This window comes from Molossus molossus, unplaced genomic scaffold, assembly GCF_014108415.1.
Source record: "Molossus molossus isolate mMolMol1 unplaced genomic scaffold, mMolMol1.p scaffold_m16_p_16, whole genome shotgun sequence".
NCBI classification, from domain to species: domain Eukaryota; kingdom Metazoa; phylum Chordata; class Mammalia; order Chiroptera; family Molossidae; genus Molossus; species Molossus molossus.
This window is the reverse complement of record NW_023425351.1, coordinates 25,326,284-25,343,726: the sequence shown is the minus strand read 5'-3', so window position 1 is coordinate 25,343,726 and position 17,443 is coordinate 25,326,284. Positions and strand designations below refer to the sequence as shown.

Below are 17,443 nucleotides of genomic sequence, written 5' to 3'. Positions count from 1 at the left end.
ACTTAATGCTGACTCAAATCATACTGAACAAGGAAGCCTATCTTCCAAGGGCTGAAATGTGGTAAATTAAGCACTTGGGGAGATGCAGCACCACTTTTGGGCCATAAAGGTGATGCAGTAACTGAACCAGAGAAACCAGAACAATGTGAGGGTTATGACTTTGAGCTCTGTTTCCAACAGTGGATTTATTTCCTAATTCTCAGCAAGGTTGTGGTCAGAAATTCTGAGGTTTGGTTTGGTAGTCAATGATTAGATTGTTATCTTTTGGGGGTGGTCCCAAATTTTCTTATTATTAGTGGAGGAGGGGCATTCAGATTCTAGTTATAAACTGACATTAAATAAATCACCTGAAAACCTAATGTAATAAAGATTTCTGAATTTTCAGCCAAAATAATTGGCCATAAATTAACATTATGTAGATGTTGAAGTGAAAACATTTTTTTTAAAGTAATTAAAAATAAAAATGCAATCTTTAGCAAGGGATACTGTTTTTATGTCCTTATTTTTTCTTTTTAAAAATAAAATTAAATAAAAATTTTAATTAAATTTATTGGTGTGAAATTGGTTAATAAGATCATATAGGTTTCAAGTGTATATTTCTATGATACATGATCTGTATACTGCACTATGTGTCCACCACCTAAAGTCAAATCATATTCTGTCACCAGACCCACAGTACCCTTTAGTAACCCCTACACCTTTTCCATCTGGTAACCACCATGCTGTTGTCTGTGTCTATGAGTTTCAGTTTGATATTCCATATATGAGTGAAACCATATGATTCTTAGCTTTTTCTGACTGACTTATTTTGCTTCAAATATTCTCAAGGTCCACAGTTAAGACTCATAATCTAGCCTCCAAATCATAGCAATGCTTTGCATTTTTTATATACACTGCTAAATTATATAATGAGTGAAACTACAAATCACATATTATATTATCTGTTTTTAAACAATTTATGTAAAACAGTAGATAGATAAAATTATATTATAAAAAAATTTAAAAATCTCCCACAGGGTCCAGAGTTTCTGTATTCTATTTCTTACAGACCAGACGAGTTAACTTATATTTTTCATACTCTTCTTTCACCCTATCATGACCCATTACTGCATTTTTTTTTTCTCCAGCTCTACTGAGATATAATTGGCATATAACACTGTGTAAGTTTAAGGTGTATATGTGTTGATTTGATATATATTACAAAATTATAACTACCATAGCATCAGCTAACACCTGTATCATATCACATAATTATCATTTCTTTTGTTTGAACATTTAAGATCAACTCTTTTAGCACCTACTGTGATTTTCTAAATAGTTCTTACAAGATTTTCTCTACTTCAGTGAGTATGATTTAGTCATTTTATATAGATACATTCCATATTTCTAGCAGATTCACTATTAGAAACACAGATTAAGGTTGAAAAATGGGGCATTCACTATTGCCAGGTCCCGCGGTAGATGCTTTCACATAGATTGCTCACTTAATCCTCTTGCCACTTTTTTTTCCCAGAAAAATGTCATTGTTCCCATTTCACCAATTCTCTAAGGGACCAGGTGATACAATCACGATCATACAGCAAGCAAGTCACAGGAATCAAAACCAGGTTTTGAATTGAAAATCCAGGTCTCTTTCCATTATTCCAAAATTGTATCATGTAGATGACTGCATTTAGAGAATTCCAGCTCCCCACATCTAAAATTCAACAATCACAATCTTGGCTCAGCACTCATACTTTAAATGCATCGTTTTAGGAGAGTTTAACTCAGCCAGCCCAAACCACTTCCCTCTGAATGTAGACCTCGTCATACTAAAATTAGTACATTTATGATGAAAAAGGAACTAGATGTGAAGCATGTTAAATAAGTATGTCAAATTATAAGGCAACCATGTAGTAAAAATAAATTGAAGGGAAACTGTGTTTCCTCTTTACAACAGATTTGCATTTTTTTATATAAAATGCACTCTTCTGCAGAGAGTGTTAATTCCTGCAGTGATCTCATTTATTCTGGCTTCTAATTACTTTTAACCACTGAGCACAGAGCACCACTGTGAAAAGTCTACTGACAACTAGGCAGCTGATTGAGGAAACTAATTGTTTAATACCGCACGGTGACATGTTCCCTGCTCCTTTCTATTACCTTCCTCGGAGGGAGAATGCTGTACCTGAGGGTTAATGCAGAATGTTAAGTACCAATCAGTCCTGGCATGGCTGCTATGCTTCTACACAGGCAGAGTGCCTGTGACATTATTATGAAAAGGCCACTGCTGACCTATTGGTCTTTCCCACCTTGGTCACCCTTAGCAATGCATTTGTGACAGATAAAAAGCTTGAGGTACTTGTCACAGGTCCACAGGGATTTCAAAACCCAATCCCTGTGTCCTTGATCCCCTATAACAGAGAAGACACTTTTCTTAATAAAACACATAAATATTTTTATGTGAAGGGGAAAACAGATTATTTGTTTTCAACAATAAAGAATTCACTTATACACACACCTATATACAGAATAACATGTTAAATATTTACACTCTCCTTTAGGAAAATGTGAATGACCATCTAACAACAGAACAATAGCTAGTATCCACAAGCCAGGAAACACTCAGGCACGTTTCCAGTATATTCTATAGAAATAAGCTCTGGATATCTACTGATGCTTTCATGAATGTTATTTGACTCTTGTCAAACAGACTACTGATGAAATCTTCCCATGACTGTGCTGGGTTCCTAGGTCCCATGGTCTGAAAGCTGAAAGAAGAGGGGCTGACAACTCTCCGAAAGGACAGCAGAGACAGCGGGCAGAGCAGGGCCGGTGGAAAAGAACTGAGCAGAATGCAGAAGTGAACAGAACCGCTGGAGTCAGATCCTGGAGGCAGACGCAGCCACACTGAATACTCTGCTCGCTCCACATATCTTAGGGCAAAAAAAGCCATGGCGTGTAAGGGGCACATTTGCAGCATTGCGCAGGGAGTAAATTGGCCATGGAATTTTCATGAAAGATAATGGGACTTTATATTGCAACTTTCAATACATGCCCTGCAAGTTCTCGGTGTATCTCTTTAAACCGAGGCTTAAAAATTAACTGTCGGACAAAAACTATCCCCATCCCGCATTCTTTCTACTCAAGCATGTTAAGATGTGTCTACCTTTGATGCAGTTTCATGTCTGTGTTTAGCACACAGGCAGTCACTGACCTTTGAGCTAATGAATAGTTACCACTTTCCTATTCTTTTGTGTATGGGTATGGGTGTGTGTGTGTGTGTGGCGAAACACTTAAGATCTACTTTCCTAGCAAATGTCAAGTAGATAAAACAGTATTTTTAACTATAGTCACATTGTTGTACATTAGATCTCCAGGACTCACTCATCTTGTATAACTGAAATGTTATGCCATTGACCAAATCTCCCCATTTCCCTCATCCAAGGCCCTGCTAACCACAGTTCTGCTCTTTTTTTGTATGAGGTTGGCAGAGTAATTTTTATACATACTTATATTCTATTGTAAGTAGGATAGATTATGTCTTTCTCCCAGAGTCCCATTATAGCATTTTACTTTTTCTGTTCTAAAGATTAGAGCACAATTTTTTTTCATTTTTTTATTTTGATTCATTACTGTTTTTATTAGAGATCAAACAAATGAGAACAGTTGATTTAATCATAATCAAATTACAACTGTTAAAGAAAAATAATCAATCAAAACTATAGCTATATTTAACAACAATTTTAAATGTCAGCTCTGTCATTGCTATTACTACCCTTATATAAAAGAAGAGTTTTAGTCCAATGTGTTTCAGATTCCTAACTGTAGCACGTGATTTTAGAACTTCTTATTGGGAATGTACAGTATCTTGGGATCATGATGAGTAAGCAAAATTGTTTGCTGTGTTCTATTTAGCCATCTTTCTGGAGATTTAAAATTTAAGCATTCTTACTAATCTTGTTACTGAATCAAATCATTCCTTGCACCAAGAGTAAATGGATTCATTTGAAACCTATATTTGCTTATTGCAGTAGTTTTTATTCCATTTCATAGAATCTAACCTACATATGGAAATCCCCTGAGAAAATGTTTTCCTTTTACTTGATGCTTCTCAGCTGCAAGTGGAGAAAGATGCCGCTTCGTCAGCTGCTCATCTGATGACCTAAGTCAAGTTATCCTGTGTGCCCCACTTTTATGAGATTCTGCATTTTTTAATTGGGGCCTGTTTTGTCAATTCGTCCTCCAATGTCATAGTGATGACAGAATATAATATTGCTAGAAGGAAGTCCTTTAAAGTTAAAACAAAAATGGTTTTCAAAATTGTTCACTAATACTTACCTAAAAAAGATATTTTAAAAATTGCTTGTATGAATCAAGAGTTATTACAGTATTTATCATCATTTGAAATATAAACTATTCAAATTGGTAATATATATTTTTCTTTAGTTGTTTTGTATTTTAACTCCTGGATTTCATTTTTCTAACAAATGCTTATAATCATACTTTGGGTCCTACACTATGTTCACATGATAGGTTATATAAGCTTCAGCTGGTCGGGGAAGTGTTAGGAAAAGGGTCTCAAAATTTGGGTGGTTCTTATTAAATGCTATTCTTGCTAAATGTTAAAATATACCACAATATTTTGCAGATGCAGCTATAAATGGATGAGCTTGACAGCAACTCAACCAGGTAAGTATGGATGACTATAAAGAAATCAACGTGTACTTAACCAAATAGTATACATCAGCATTGGCTGAGCCCACCTTCTCGGAGGCAGAGCTTGGCTAGAATTCCCGTCTCCTTTACTTGCTGCAAGTAAAGAAACTACCTTGTGACACCCCAGGCAGCGAACCCCTTGAGTTTGGTTGCAGAAGGAGAAGAAGGATGACTCTGAGAATTCAACCACCATTTGTAATACTGCCAGAGGTGAAAATATTTCCCAATTTCCAAATAACAAAATAAGAAATGAATTTTAAAAACAGACTCCTTTGAAGTTACAAACTTCATATATCAATATTTATATCAGTACCTGTATCTATTCCTATATCTACATCATCTATATCTGTATCTATCTATATCTATATCCCTTTCATTCCTAAAACTATATATGTTTAAAGTAATTTCTACAATGTCTTAAAGAAAAAGTAGCCTAACACTGGAATACATAGATGGTGGTTAGCTTGATGTTCATCATCATTATTTCTTTTGTTTTTTTTTGGTACATGCCCCTAGCATGAACCGAACCCCGGACTCTCCGGTCCGCAGGCCTACGCTCCAACTGCTGAGCTAAACTGGCCAGGGCATCATCATGTTTTTTAATGATGAGAACAGGCCGGTGTTGCCACAGACTTCCTTTCTCACACCTGTGTGTGTTTCTAAAGAGAAGACGGTGGTGACGCTGACTGGTGCTGCTGAATCCCCGATGCGGGGATCCTCCTGATGGAGCTGCTCACCGGCCCCACTGGGGGTTAGTAAAAAATGCAAGACCTTATTTCCTGGAAGAAATTCACCTTCGCGACAGAACATGAAATTAAAAGGTAATTTACATATACAGAGCTCCAAGGTTTTAACTCAAAGACGTCACAGGCAGTCAGAAGCAGGCGACGAGTGCCTAGATGACCCCTTCCTTCAGGGCCATCCCAGGGCTCTGACACCAGCGAACCCCCATTACAAACAGACACAGAGAGTGTGTGGATAAAACCCCTCTGGAGTAAGTCCTTAGAGGGGAAAAAATGGTTCCAGATTTGTTGCCTTCACCACACATTTCTCTGAGTATCTTTTCAGAGAGCCTCTGGCAAGCCCCACCCACTGTCCCCCGCTCAAGGGAGCTGAACTGATGCAGTGGGAGGAAACTGGCATCTCTGTTTTTTGGACATACTAGGACTCAAGCCTCAGGTTTTATAACATTTGCAGAATACTGATTTATATCGGTTGAAGAAAAACAGCTGACTATTAGGCGGGGGTGTGAATAAAGCACCAAAACACAGTAAGAGACGCGGTGAGTGGGAGGCTGCCACGGTAGGAAACCAACGGGAACCTGAGAAACCCCCCGCCCGGGGACAGGACAACTTGAACAGCCGCCCTGCTGGTTCCATACTCTCAAAACATTCGCCCGGCGAAACGTTAGAAACACCCACTCTGGCAAAAAGTAAAGTTGTCTCTGAGGCACGGATATAGACAATATATAGCCTAAATCTTGGTAAGAAAGGAAATTCAAAAGATTCTCAAACGTTTGTATTTGTTAACCAAAGAAGTGTAAATTAAAGCACTACTGAAATACCAGTGCCCATTCAGGAGAGAAGCGTGATATAGACAGAGTAGGCAAAGTAGGGTTAGAGTTTGTATGGAAAATAATACAATAATGAACAAATAATAATACAAGAATATACTCTGTTTCAAGTACTCACAACTGTAACCCTACTTTTGCCCACCCTGTAAATGGGCTCTATACCCTCTGCAGGCGAGGTCAAGGTGATCGGACCCCCAGCCGCCTGCCCTTCTGGTTGTGTTGTGCCTGAGGACAGTAATCCTTTTGGGAACCTGAACAGTAATCTATAAACCAGAGGTTTAAATTCCAGTAATTCTACCTGGAGAATATTTTTGTTTTCTTTTAGCTTAATGGAAAATAAAATTGAAATATAAACAGCTACATAAAGAATCCTCTTATGTGCACAGGATAAAGAAGAGAAACCACTAAACTAATAGTTGAGTAAACTGTAGTGTAACAACTAGTTGGCATATCAGGTAACATATAAAAGTGATAATGAGAAAGTGGATGTGTACATTTGGAAATACATATAGTTGCTACAAGCATAAAGCAGATTATTAAACTATATATACCAATAAAACTGTGTTCAGATGTTTGATAGAAGCTACAAGAGATGATATACAATAAAAATAAAGAAGGCATGTCAGGATAGGAAATTTGGGTATTCTCCCACTACTAAACTACTTTTTAATAACATGCTTATATTGCATAAAAGGCAAAACCTGATCTTAAAAACAGACAGTCCTGTTCTTCCACTATTCAAAAGCAATGAAGACATTTAAGGTAAGTGAATGTTTAAAGAGATTGTGGGCAGGAAAGTTCCTCAGTGGCATTGTATCTCACACAAAGGATTACCCTAGGAAAGAGAATTTAATAAAAACAAAGCCAGGCTAAATGCTATGAGTAGATTTTAATAATTCATCCTGAATTCTATTCCAGCTAATCGCATATTCACTGTGTGTGCAGCTCTGCCAACTAATTCAGATCGGCATTAAAATGCCTAGACATTAATGCTAATTAAGTCTGCCTTTTCATACTGAGAAACCACATTCTTCTCTTTAATATCAAACATATGCAGCACAATTTAATCGTTTAAAAAATATTTCAGATTATCGTTTTGCAAATAAAATCAGAATAGGTAGGAAACTGACTATCTAACACGGATATCATATTTTTGACAATTTCTCATCTTGATTTTAAAAGGTGAGGGACGCGCAATGCAGTGTACAGATGATGTTTTATTGAGTTGCATACTTGAAATCGAATCATTTTGTGAACCAATGTCACCCCAATAAATTCAATAAAAAAGTAAAGGATAGAAATAGTTTGTGTAATAGTTACTCTGACTCGCACTGCGAACTTCTTCCCTTTGCTGGAACCGTGTCTGATGTCAGTGCAGGTATAGATCTACTTGGTTCCTCTCTAGCTGCCTGAATGACAATCACTAAGGAATTATTTTAGAATCAGTCTCATGTGGTTTTCTCTTTCCAACATATATTAGTACACATTTCATCATCATGAAAAATCTAAGCATCGCCTTCACTAAAAGATAAAAGATAATGGTAAAGTCCCATTTTATCATGGAAAAACAAAACCATACCAATTTTCAAATACTTGTAACCTTTCGTTCAGCATCTGCCATGGGGCATTTGTGCCCACACCTCAATACATGTCTCCAAAATGAACTAAAACTATATTTATTTTGAATTGTAGAAATTGAAAGGGTCAAACTACTTTGAAATTCCAATGTTCCTGGTGATTCAAACACCCCTTTCAGTGAATATAGCAATTGTGAAATAGCGGTGAGACATCCATCTTTTCTCCTATACATCATTCAAGTTCTCAAATTGCTCATGGAATATCTGAGAATAATTTGGACATACAATTTGGTTATGGTTCTAGAACTGACTGGCAGATTTAATTGCATTAACGTTCAGTGTGGAGGTGATCACCGTATATCCAGTCCTCAGATAACTATGATTTTGCACCAAGATGAGAAAAGACCACAAATGCCCAAATGATGACACTTGGCTCAGGCCACCATGGCCCCCGGGCTGTTGCTCGGACACATCAGGCACACTGCCCGTTGAGCTCCCACACTGGCATGGCTGTTCCCTGTGATGACTGCTCCTTCTCTGAGGTATCTGCATAACTCACTCTGTTTCACAGAGGCCTCTAATAATATCCCCTCGTCAGAAGATACACCCTCTTCTTCCCATCCTCGCACCTTTTACCCCTCTGACTTCTAATCTCTTTTGTATTTATTTCACCTATCACATGACATATGGCTCTGTTTACTTTGTTATCTATTTCCCCCAACAGAATGAATGCTGTAGGAGAGTAGGGACTTTATTTTTTCAATGCTGTATCCCCAGCCACTAGAACAGTGTTGGCACCTAATTGGTGCTCAATGCATCTTTACTGAATGAATCAATAATGAGTGAATAAATGAATGAACTAATATGACCAGAATGAATGAATGAGTTGATCATAATGGATTTTTTCCTGCTAATAAAAAACATGAAATAATTTTATATGTTCAGTTGCAACAATATTTTCAATTAAGCTCTTGGTAAGTTTGCAATAGAGCACAATGTACAAGGCAGTTCAAATAAAGATGGACATTCTGTATATTCTGTACACCGAAAAAATGTAATTCTCCTTTCAGAAAAATAAAGTCTTGCCACAGTACATAAGCCAAGACATGCTGTGTAGAACTTGAAAACTAGAATTCAGATATACCAAGTCAAATGGAATTTCACACATGAACACCTGCTGCCTTGAATCATCTTTCTCCCCCATCCTACATCTTCAACCTGATGCAGCAAAACCCAGCTCAACCATCAGCTTCTCAGTGGAAACATCCTAGTTCTAACCTTGGCAAAGATCCATTTCCCTCTGAATCTTAATTTTTATTGATAACTGTCCTAGGTTATTTACATTTTCTTATAGTCTAGATTTACTTGTTATTTTTGTTTTTAAATTGTTTTTGTTGTATTATTATTTATTATTAATTTTGTTATTATTTTCTATTGTGTGTTTTTCATACTTTCTATGTCTCTCACATGAGTGTCACCACTTTGCTACCCAGCTAATGGCACCAACTGCTGTCCATTGTGTGAGTTACGGACCACGTACATTTCAATAAGTAATCACCACCACCCTCAAATCTAACTGGCTTAGAACTAAGAACAGAAAGTGACAAATGACAGAAGGCTCTCTGCCCACTAAGATGACAATGAGGACTAAATTCTTCCCTATTTTCCACCTACATGGTTTCACTTCCTTGTGAACATGGAAAGATGACAGAAGAGGAGCACATAATTACAAAAAAGGACTTGGCTTGTGGTTGTCCACTCACCTTCTGCATCTGATGTAGCTGTATGAGTCTATACACCAACCTTGGCTGTCCCAACCACAGCACAGATGCCAACGACAGACCACCTGAATCTGGATGTCCCCTTAAATTTTCAGGAACAATATACCATATGGGCTCTTGGACTGTTATTTGGCCAGGAGTGGGAAGATGGTAGTCACCCCAAGGCAGTATCTAGCTCACAATATTGTGTAATAGGGATCCAAACCACTGAGGAGTGGAATGTCCAAAATGTAGCAAAAAACATCTTACCAAGCAAGTTTCTACAGTAAATAAGGTCCATGCATAATGTTGTACCTAATGTATAAATACTGTATTATCAATACAAGGGTGCCAACATTCTGGGCTACAATGATATAAATGTGGGACTGCATTCATTTGTATGAATAAATAGTCACAGAAAATATAGGAACTAAAGCCAGGAAATACTGTGTAAGAATGATCTCATTTCTGAAATCTTCTTCCCAATACATCTGAGTCCCTTGAATGTTTCCAGTTACAATTTTATGCCGCCAAAATGTAAACCAGAACGACTAGGTGAAATCGGGCACGCACGTACCGATGCACGCCGCTGTTGCACATGATGACATGGCAGGCCCCCAGCCGGCTGCACAGCTCCGAGGACACCGACAGCAGCCCCACGCCCGAGGCGCTGCACGCTGTGTTCGCGCAGGCGGCCGTGCGCTTGGACCTGATGAACGAGGCTACCAGTCGGTAAAGTTCATCCAAGGCATTGAGAGGCCTCATGAGCTGCAGAACAAAGGCATGAACATAAAGTTCAATATGTTTAGTGGAAAGAAATCCTTTTATTTATTGTATTTCATTTTTATTGAATTTATTGGAGTGACCCTAGTTAAAAAAAATCATACAGGTTTCAGGTATACAATTGTACACCATCTGTATATTGTACTTTGTGTTCACCACCCCAAATCAAGTCTCCATCCATCACCATTTATCCCCCCTTTACCTGCTTCTACTTCCCCCACCCCCCTTTCCCTCTGGTAACCACCATACTGTTATTTGTGTCCATGAGTTTTTCTTTTTTAATAAATCCTTTCGGATGAAATATAATTCACAGCTGTGATAACTTTTAATGAATAGTCTTATTGTATTATGCAGGCAACAGAATTGGAGACTACAAATACTTATTACATACACATTGCTCAAGAACAATGGCAGAAACATTAAGTAAGGGAGGTATGTAGGTGACAAAGCATAAATAAATGCTTTCATCTACCTTTACCTTATCGACATAGGCAGCCTTGGAGGTGGAGTTGGGTGGTGAATTTGACTTGTCCAAGTAGAATGCCCTGTAAGAATCCAAAGAATAAATGAACACTTGTGAGAGAAATGAAAATTCGCGAAGACATATACAAGTTGCACTGACTTCCTTTGAAAGACAGATGAATAACCAAATGTGTTGAACACTAGGATGGGTGAGATTCCAACAAAAGGTCAGTGATTTTCAATTTCGAAAACATGAGTAAAGCCACCTCCGGCTCCATTATATACTGTGTGGCCCTAGAGAGATTACCTAATTGGTCTATACCTCAGTTTCCTCTTTTGTAATTTGGGGATAACATTGGCATCTACTTTACAAGGCTGCCAAGAGGATTATGTAGGTTAATATAAATAAAATGCTTAGTACAGTAAGTACATAGCACGGAGTAAGTGCTCATTAATATTTGCAAAAATTAATATTATTATAAAAGTTGAAGAAATACATTTTCTTGTGACTATTGGAGAACATTTTCCCATTTTCATTATTGTGCAAGTATCTTATTATAAAATGATATTCAAAAAACCTAATTTTAAATAGACTACTGAGTTTGATTATTTCAGCCACTAAACTATGTGCTTCGATTGGAAATTAAACCTCTTTAAGGATACACTGGCTCTTTTCTTTTGGTCACCAAGATGAAACTGGTAACTATTTTATTTTATTTTATTTTATTTTATTTTATTTTATTTTTATCCTCACCCGAGGACATTCTTCCATTTTTTGCACAGACAGAGCGGGAGGGAGAGAGAGGAAGGGAGAGAGAGAGAGAAACATCGACGTGAAGGGACACATCGAGTGGCTGCCACCCGCACGACCAACCAGGGCCGGGGACAAACTGCAACCAAAGTACGTGCCCTTAGCGGGAACCGAACCCAGGTCTCTCCGGACCGCAGGCCGACGCTCTAACCGCTAAGCCAAACTGGCCAGGGCGAAACTGGTAACTATTTTAATACACTAAGTGGAATCCTAGCTAGTAGTAATGTTTGGTTTTTGTCGAAGATCACGTAGCACAAATTAATCAAGTTTTACACTTTAATTAGGAGAGCTTGAACTCTAAGAGCAACTTCTGAAATGAACATCATCTTCATTCTTACTGAGAATGATCTAATTAATCTCTCAAAAACAAATTCAAACAATAACAAAAATTTTTAAAACAGCTCAGCATCCAAAGTTCTTTGTTACTCATTATAATTCATTTTGAACTCATAGGAGATTTCCATGTGGGCACAGAGGGGGTGCCCCAAAGCTGGAACCCCCAGAGATATCTCGATCACATGTTCCAGGCCTTTCCATGAGTGTGCTTGGTACACGAGTCCACAGACACATTATTCCCCCAGCCTGAATCCCACAACTGCCTACTGTTCCTAAGTCATCACACTTCGCGAGTGACAGGACTGGCGTAACCCAGGGACATGTTCAGCGCAGGACGAACAGTTACAGCGACATGAACTACTGCAAAGCGGAACAGCCATCAAGTGTCATGAAAATCGTTTCACTTACCTGGCTGAGTCCATATCTACTAAGAGCGCAGGATGGAGAGGAAAATCAAAGGAATCTGTGCTATTTAAAAATGCTCTAGACTTTTCCCAGCATCAGAAAGAGGTAACCACAATCTAAGAGGATCGCTGTTGTGAGAAGAGGAAAGCTTGACTTGTGTGAGGTCCGAAGACAAGCCATGTGGCTGGAGCTCGGTTAGAAGGAATGAAGGAGCAGCTCAGAAAGAGGCCTGAAGGAGTAGGCCTTGTAAGCCCTGATAGACGGGTTTTAACTTGCCCCAGTGCCAGAAGATGAGCTGTTTCATAAACGTTATTGCTGTGCATAAAAATTCACGTTCTCCCGAAAGACCTGAGTGTCCTTTTATTTCACCTATACAGGTACACACTGAGGCCAGTACTGTGAAAACCCATGCACGCACCACCGTGCTTTAACAATCTTAGCATTTTACAGTGTTTCTTTAAAAAAAAAAAAAAATGAAACATTACCGACAGATATGCCCTTTGCCACTCACCCTTCTCCACTCGCATCTGGTCCCACACTTGCCCTCGCCAAGGGATGGCCACCCCGAAGCTGACATTTATTACTTCCACGTTTTACAAGGTCACTCATACGGTTGACCCAAGTGGAGGTACCAAAGAATAGCTGTTTCCCTTTACTTCTCCTCCCCCCACTGTAAATGCACACTTTCTTTCTAGGCTTGCTTCCTCAGGAAGTTGATTATTCAATTAATATTTTGGCAGTGTCCTTTGGCGGTATACTCTGGCACAGAGCTTGGTACATTGGCGGTGTACTCCTGCACAGAGGTCGGTGCATTGGTGGTGTACTCCCGCAGAGAGCTCAGTAGTTGGCGGTGTACTCGGGCACAGAGCTCAGTGCATTGGCGGTGTCAGAACTCAGTAATTGGCGGTGAACTCCAGCACAGAGCTCGGTGCGTTAGTCGTGTACTCCTCCACAGAGTTTGGTACATTGCAGTGTACTCTGGCACAAAGCTCAGTACTTGGCGGTATACTCCAGCACCAGCCCTGTGCATTGAAATCAGTAATTGGCCGCGTACTACTGCACAGAGCCAGGTGTGTTGTCCCCTCAGTGCTGCCTTGGTGTCTTCTCTCGATCAGACACACACATGCACACTTTCTTTTAAGACTGTATTTTCCGCCCTGGCCGGTTTGGCTCAGCGGTTAGAGCATCGGCCTGCGGTCAGAAGAGACCCAGGTTCGGTTCCCGCTGGGGGCATGTACCTCGGTTGCAGTTTGTCCCTGGCCCTGGTCGGTCGTGTGGGTGGCAGCCACTCGATGTGTTCCTTTCATATCGATGTTTCTCTCTCTCTCTCTGTTCCTCTCTCTCCCTCTCACTTTACCTGAACAAAAAATAGAAGGATGTCCTCAGGTGAGGATAAAAAAAAAAAAAAAAAAAAAAGACTGTATTTTCCCATTATTGCATTTTAGGTGACTTGTTAAATATTATCTTCCAAATGAAAAATACTGTCAAGCATAGAGTTTATCTTTTCTACTGAGAATTTTATTTCCGTGATTATATTTTCATGTCCAAAATTTCTGCCTATTCTTATTTCATTTTTACCACTGAAAGGTAAACTCCTGCATGAGGATGTAAACTCTCCACGTGGATGTGGACGTTTGTTCATTGCTGCTTCTCTAGCACCGAAACAGAGCGCAGAACACAGTACGATCTTAACAAGTATTTGTAAATAAATAATTGGGTGAAAAAAGTGAAAGGATTAAGCAAAAAGCAAACAACAAAACAAACCAGAACAGGTCATAGACAAGAGTATGGTGATTACCAGAGAGAAAGAGGCATAGGGGATGTAGAAAAGGTTAAGGGAGGACAAATGTGATGGAAGAAGACTTGATCTGGGGTGGTGAATACCTTTTTAAGAATTTTTTTTCTTTATTGATTTTTAGAGAGGAAGGGAGAGGGAAAGAGAGAGAGAAACATCGGTGAGAGAGAACATCGACTGGCTGCCTCCTGCATGCCTCCCCCTGGGGATTGGGCCCACTACCTGGGCATTTGCCCTGACCGGGAATCGAACCAGTGACCTCTCAGTGCATGGGTCGATGTTCAACCACTGAGCCACGCCGGCCAGGCTAGATTTTTCTACCTTTTTAAAGGACTGCAATCCTTTGTTTATATTTTGAGCATCTAAAATATACTTTGCCAGGCTATTTCAACATTTTAATTTCTTCTGAGTCAAATTTATTTTCAGTGGTCAATTTCATTGGCTCTTTCTTAGTGTAAGGCTTCCTTGTGTGCTTTGGAATTTTGTATTGCAAGTTCACTTGAAGTAGGTGGATTTTAATTTAGTTTTATTTGTTGTTGTTGTTGTTGTTGTTTTTATATACAGCTCCATCCCCTATCTCTTATCATCTTTCTCTTACAAATAATTCTGTGTTCATTTTGTGCCCAGAAGCACCCGTCTGTAATCAGTTTCATCACGGAGATTGGAGTATCACATTGTGCTGACATCTGGATTATTACCAGTCATATCATGAACCAGTGAATGATTTGGTTCAGTTCCTAATTCAATGTCCATGTCAGCTCCTCCTCCTTCTCAAGTCCACAAAAGCTGCCGACTCCAGGAGCAGCAGACAGCGGATTACTCGTTCTTTGCTCAGGAGTGGAGGAGTCTGCCACACCTGGATTTCAGACTATGAGGGTAGCTCTGGATCTCCACCTAGGGTGGAGTGCCTTTAACTTCTCATTTCCCTGGAGACATTGTATGGACCCCTCTGTCCACCACCAAGGCCAACAGGCCAGAGGCCTCAGCACAGCTTACAACAAACTGCTCACATTTCTTTTCCATTCATAGGTCACTAGATAATAAATGATGACCTCAGCTGTGACTTTTACATTTTCTGCCTTCATATTTTATCCAGCATTGTTATATGTTTGGAACGGAGGTAGGTGGTTCTTCAAAGCCAGAACCCACAGAGATACCCTGATTAGATGTCCTCATGCCTCCTCACGTGTGCTTAGTAGAAAAAGAGCATACAAGTCAACACGTTATTTAACTTCCCAGGGTCTCAAGTATCTCCTTTTTACAGTGGGCATCAAAAGTGTCCTATGTATCAATAACAATGCAGAAGATTAATCAATGCATGCGCAGTGCTCAGTACTGCGGTAAGCAAACAGGGCTCATTCAGTAGGCAGTAACTGATATTCAAGTGCACACAGTAGGAGGCACCTGCTTTTCCCTAAGGCCATCTAAAATATTTTAGGATCCATGTAAAAAATGAAAATTAAGGTAATTATCTGGCATCTACCCAATTCCACGATCGCTGCACAAACAGAAGTTCAAGTCTAAAAGAAAAGAAACCTTTCTTGGGTGAAAGAAAAAAGTGTCATTTAAATGGCTTACTCTGGTGCATTGGTTGTGGAAACTGGATCTCGTCCCTACCCTGAACAATTTGGGAAGAAAATTATTCTGTAAAAGCGGTCCAGGGACCACTAGACGCCCATAGAACACTTCACCACTACCACCTGCCCCCACCGCAGGCCACGCTGAGCAGTCTACCTACTCTCTGAAAGAGAGGTCCTAAAAAAATAAAATAAAAAATTAATAGCAGGATCATGTTGATCTAATTCTGCTACATTGACTTGGCAGAAATCAACTTTTCAATGAGGCAAATCTTTAAAAAAACATATTTGATGAAGAGAGCCAGTAGAAAAATAACTTTTACAGATATAAAATAAGTGGCCACATCAAGTAAAACCTTATTCAGAAACCATCTCATCTTTCTTAAACTGCTACAGAGCAGAACGAAAATAGAAAAGCCTCGAATGATGTAACTGCATCCTGGAAAATACTCTTAGAAGAGAAAGGCCAACTACAAATTCAGAGTTAAATATTACTGACCCAGACTTGGGCAAGCAGTTAAGATTTGTTAACCCATGATTACAGAAAGCAACACATCATTATAAAATACATCTATGAGCTGATGACGTCTAGAGAATATAACCACGAAAGACAGCCACCTTGTTACTCATGAAAATTATATAGCCAACAAATCCTTTAGTCAATTACTTCTTAAAATAAAACTTGGACTTGCGGCTGCAACTCATTTTATGTACTCCCCATCAGAAAAACAAAACAAAACAAAACACAATGGTTGCTCAGGCAGATATTTTACCATCCCTAAGGTTTGCAGGTATTCAGAGAACTTCATTATTTTTCAGAATATGACAAACTGTGGACAGGAAATGAATGTCTAATGCACTTCCCTTAATTGCAAGTCTTACAATGACCCTTAATCAAAATGGAAGAGAAAGTTAATGGTAAAACTGGATTAATGCCAAAACTGACCGTAGTTTATTATGCTTCTGAGGTTAGTAAGAATGAAGTCATGGCCCTTTGTCTCAATACAGCAAATCTTATTGAGACCATTTTGAAAGTGCTGCTCCTATTTTATAGAAGCTGAACAGTAAGTTTCCTTTCATAACAGATTACATCAGGCTTCACTGTCACAATTTTACAAATTAACTCTGCCATAGAAACTGGATATATTATATTAATATTTTTTCATTTAGTCCCTAGAAAATAAAATACCAATGAAAGAGGTAATGTCATAAGTTACAATCATTAACGATATAAATCTATCCACACCAAATAACTACAATAAAACTAATCTTGAGGAAACTAATCTTAAAGAGTCTGATAGCGAAGACAAGTGCACAGGTATCTATAATGCAAGGTAGAGTGACAGGTAAGTTAAAAGGTGCAGAAGTCACTGGGATATACCTACATGAGGAATAAGAAAGGCCACATGAGAATATAACATAAGAGTTGGACTTTGACCCATGGGTGGGATTCTGGACAGGTCAAAATGGGAAAGAAGCATTTCAAGTGGAGGGAACACCATGAACAACACAACAGATATAGAATGTATGGAGCCAGTTGGGCTAAAATCAAGGTTCATGTTTCAAGGCTGGGAGAGAGAATGTTGAGCAAGTTGGCTAGATCCATACTGTGATGAAATTAAATAGCACACTAAAAAAGTGTAATTAACTTGTTAAGCAGTGGAGA

The 17,443-nt window shown here is 38.9% G+C and overlaps 1 protein-coding gene across 1 annotated transcript in view; it reads right to left on the bottom strand.

Moving 5' to 3' along the window:
- The window catches only part of PREX2 (phosphatidylinositol-3,4,5-trisphosphate dependent Rac exchange factor 2), a 238,748-nt gene that overhangs the window by 14,057 nt on the left and 207,248 nt on the right, over nucleotides 1-17,443 (bottom strand). Inside the window, exons 36-37 of the mRNA XM_036263944.1 lie at nucleotides 10,870-10,936; nucleotides 10,186-10,376 (exon numbers count right to left, since the gene is read on the bottom strand). Of these exons, the coding sequence (XP_036119837.1) occupies nucleotides 10,186-10,376; nucleotides 10,870-10,936 (258 nt within the window). The remainder of the gene's footprint in view (nucleotides 1-10,185; nucleotides 10,377-10,869; nucleotides 10,937-17,443) is intronic.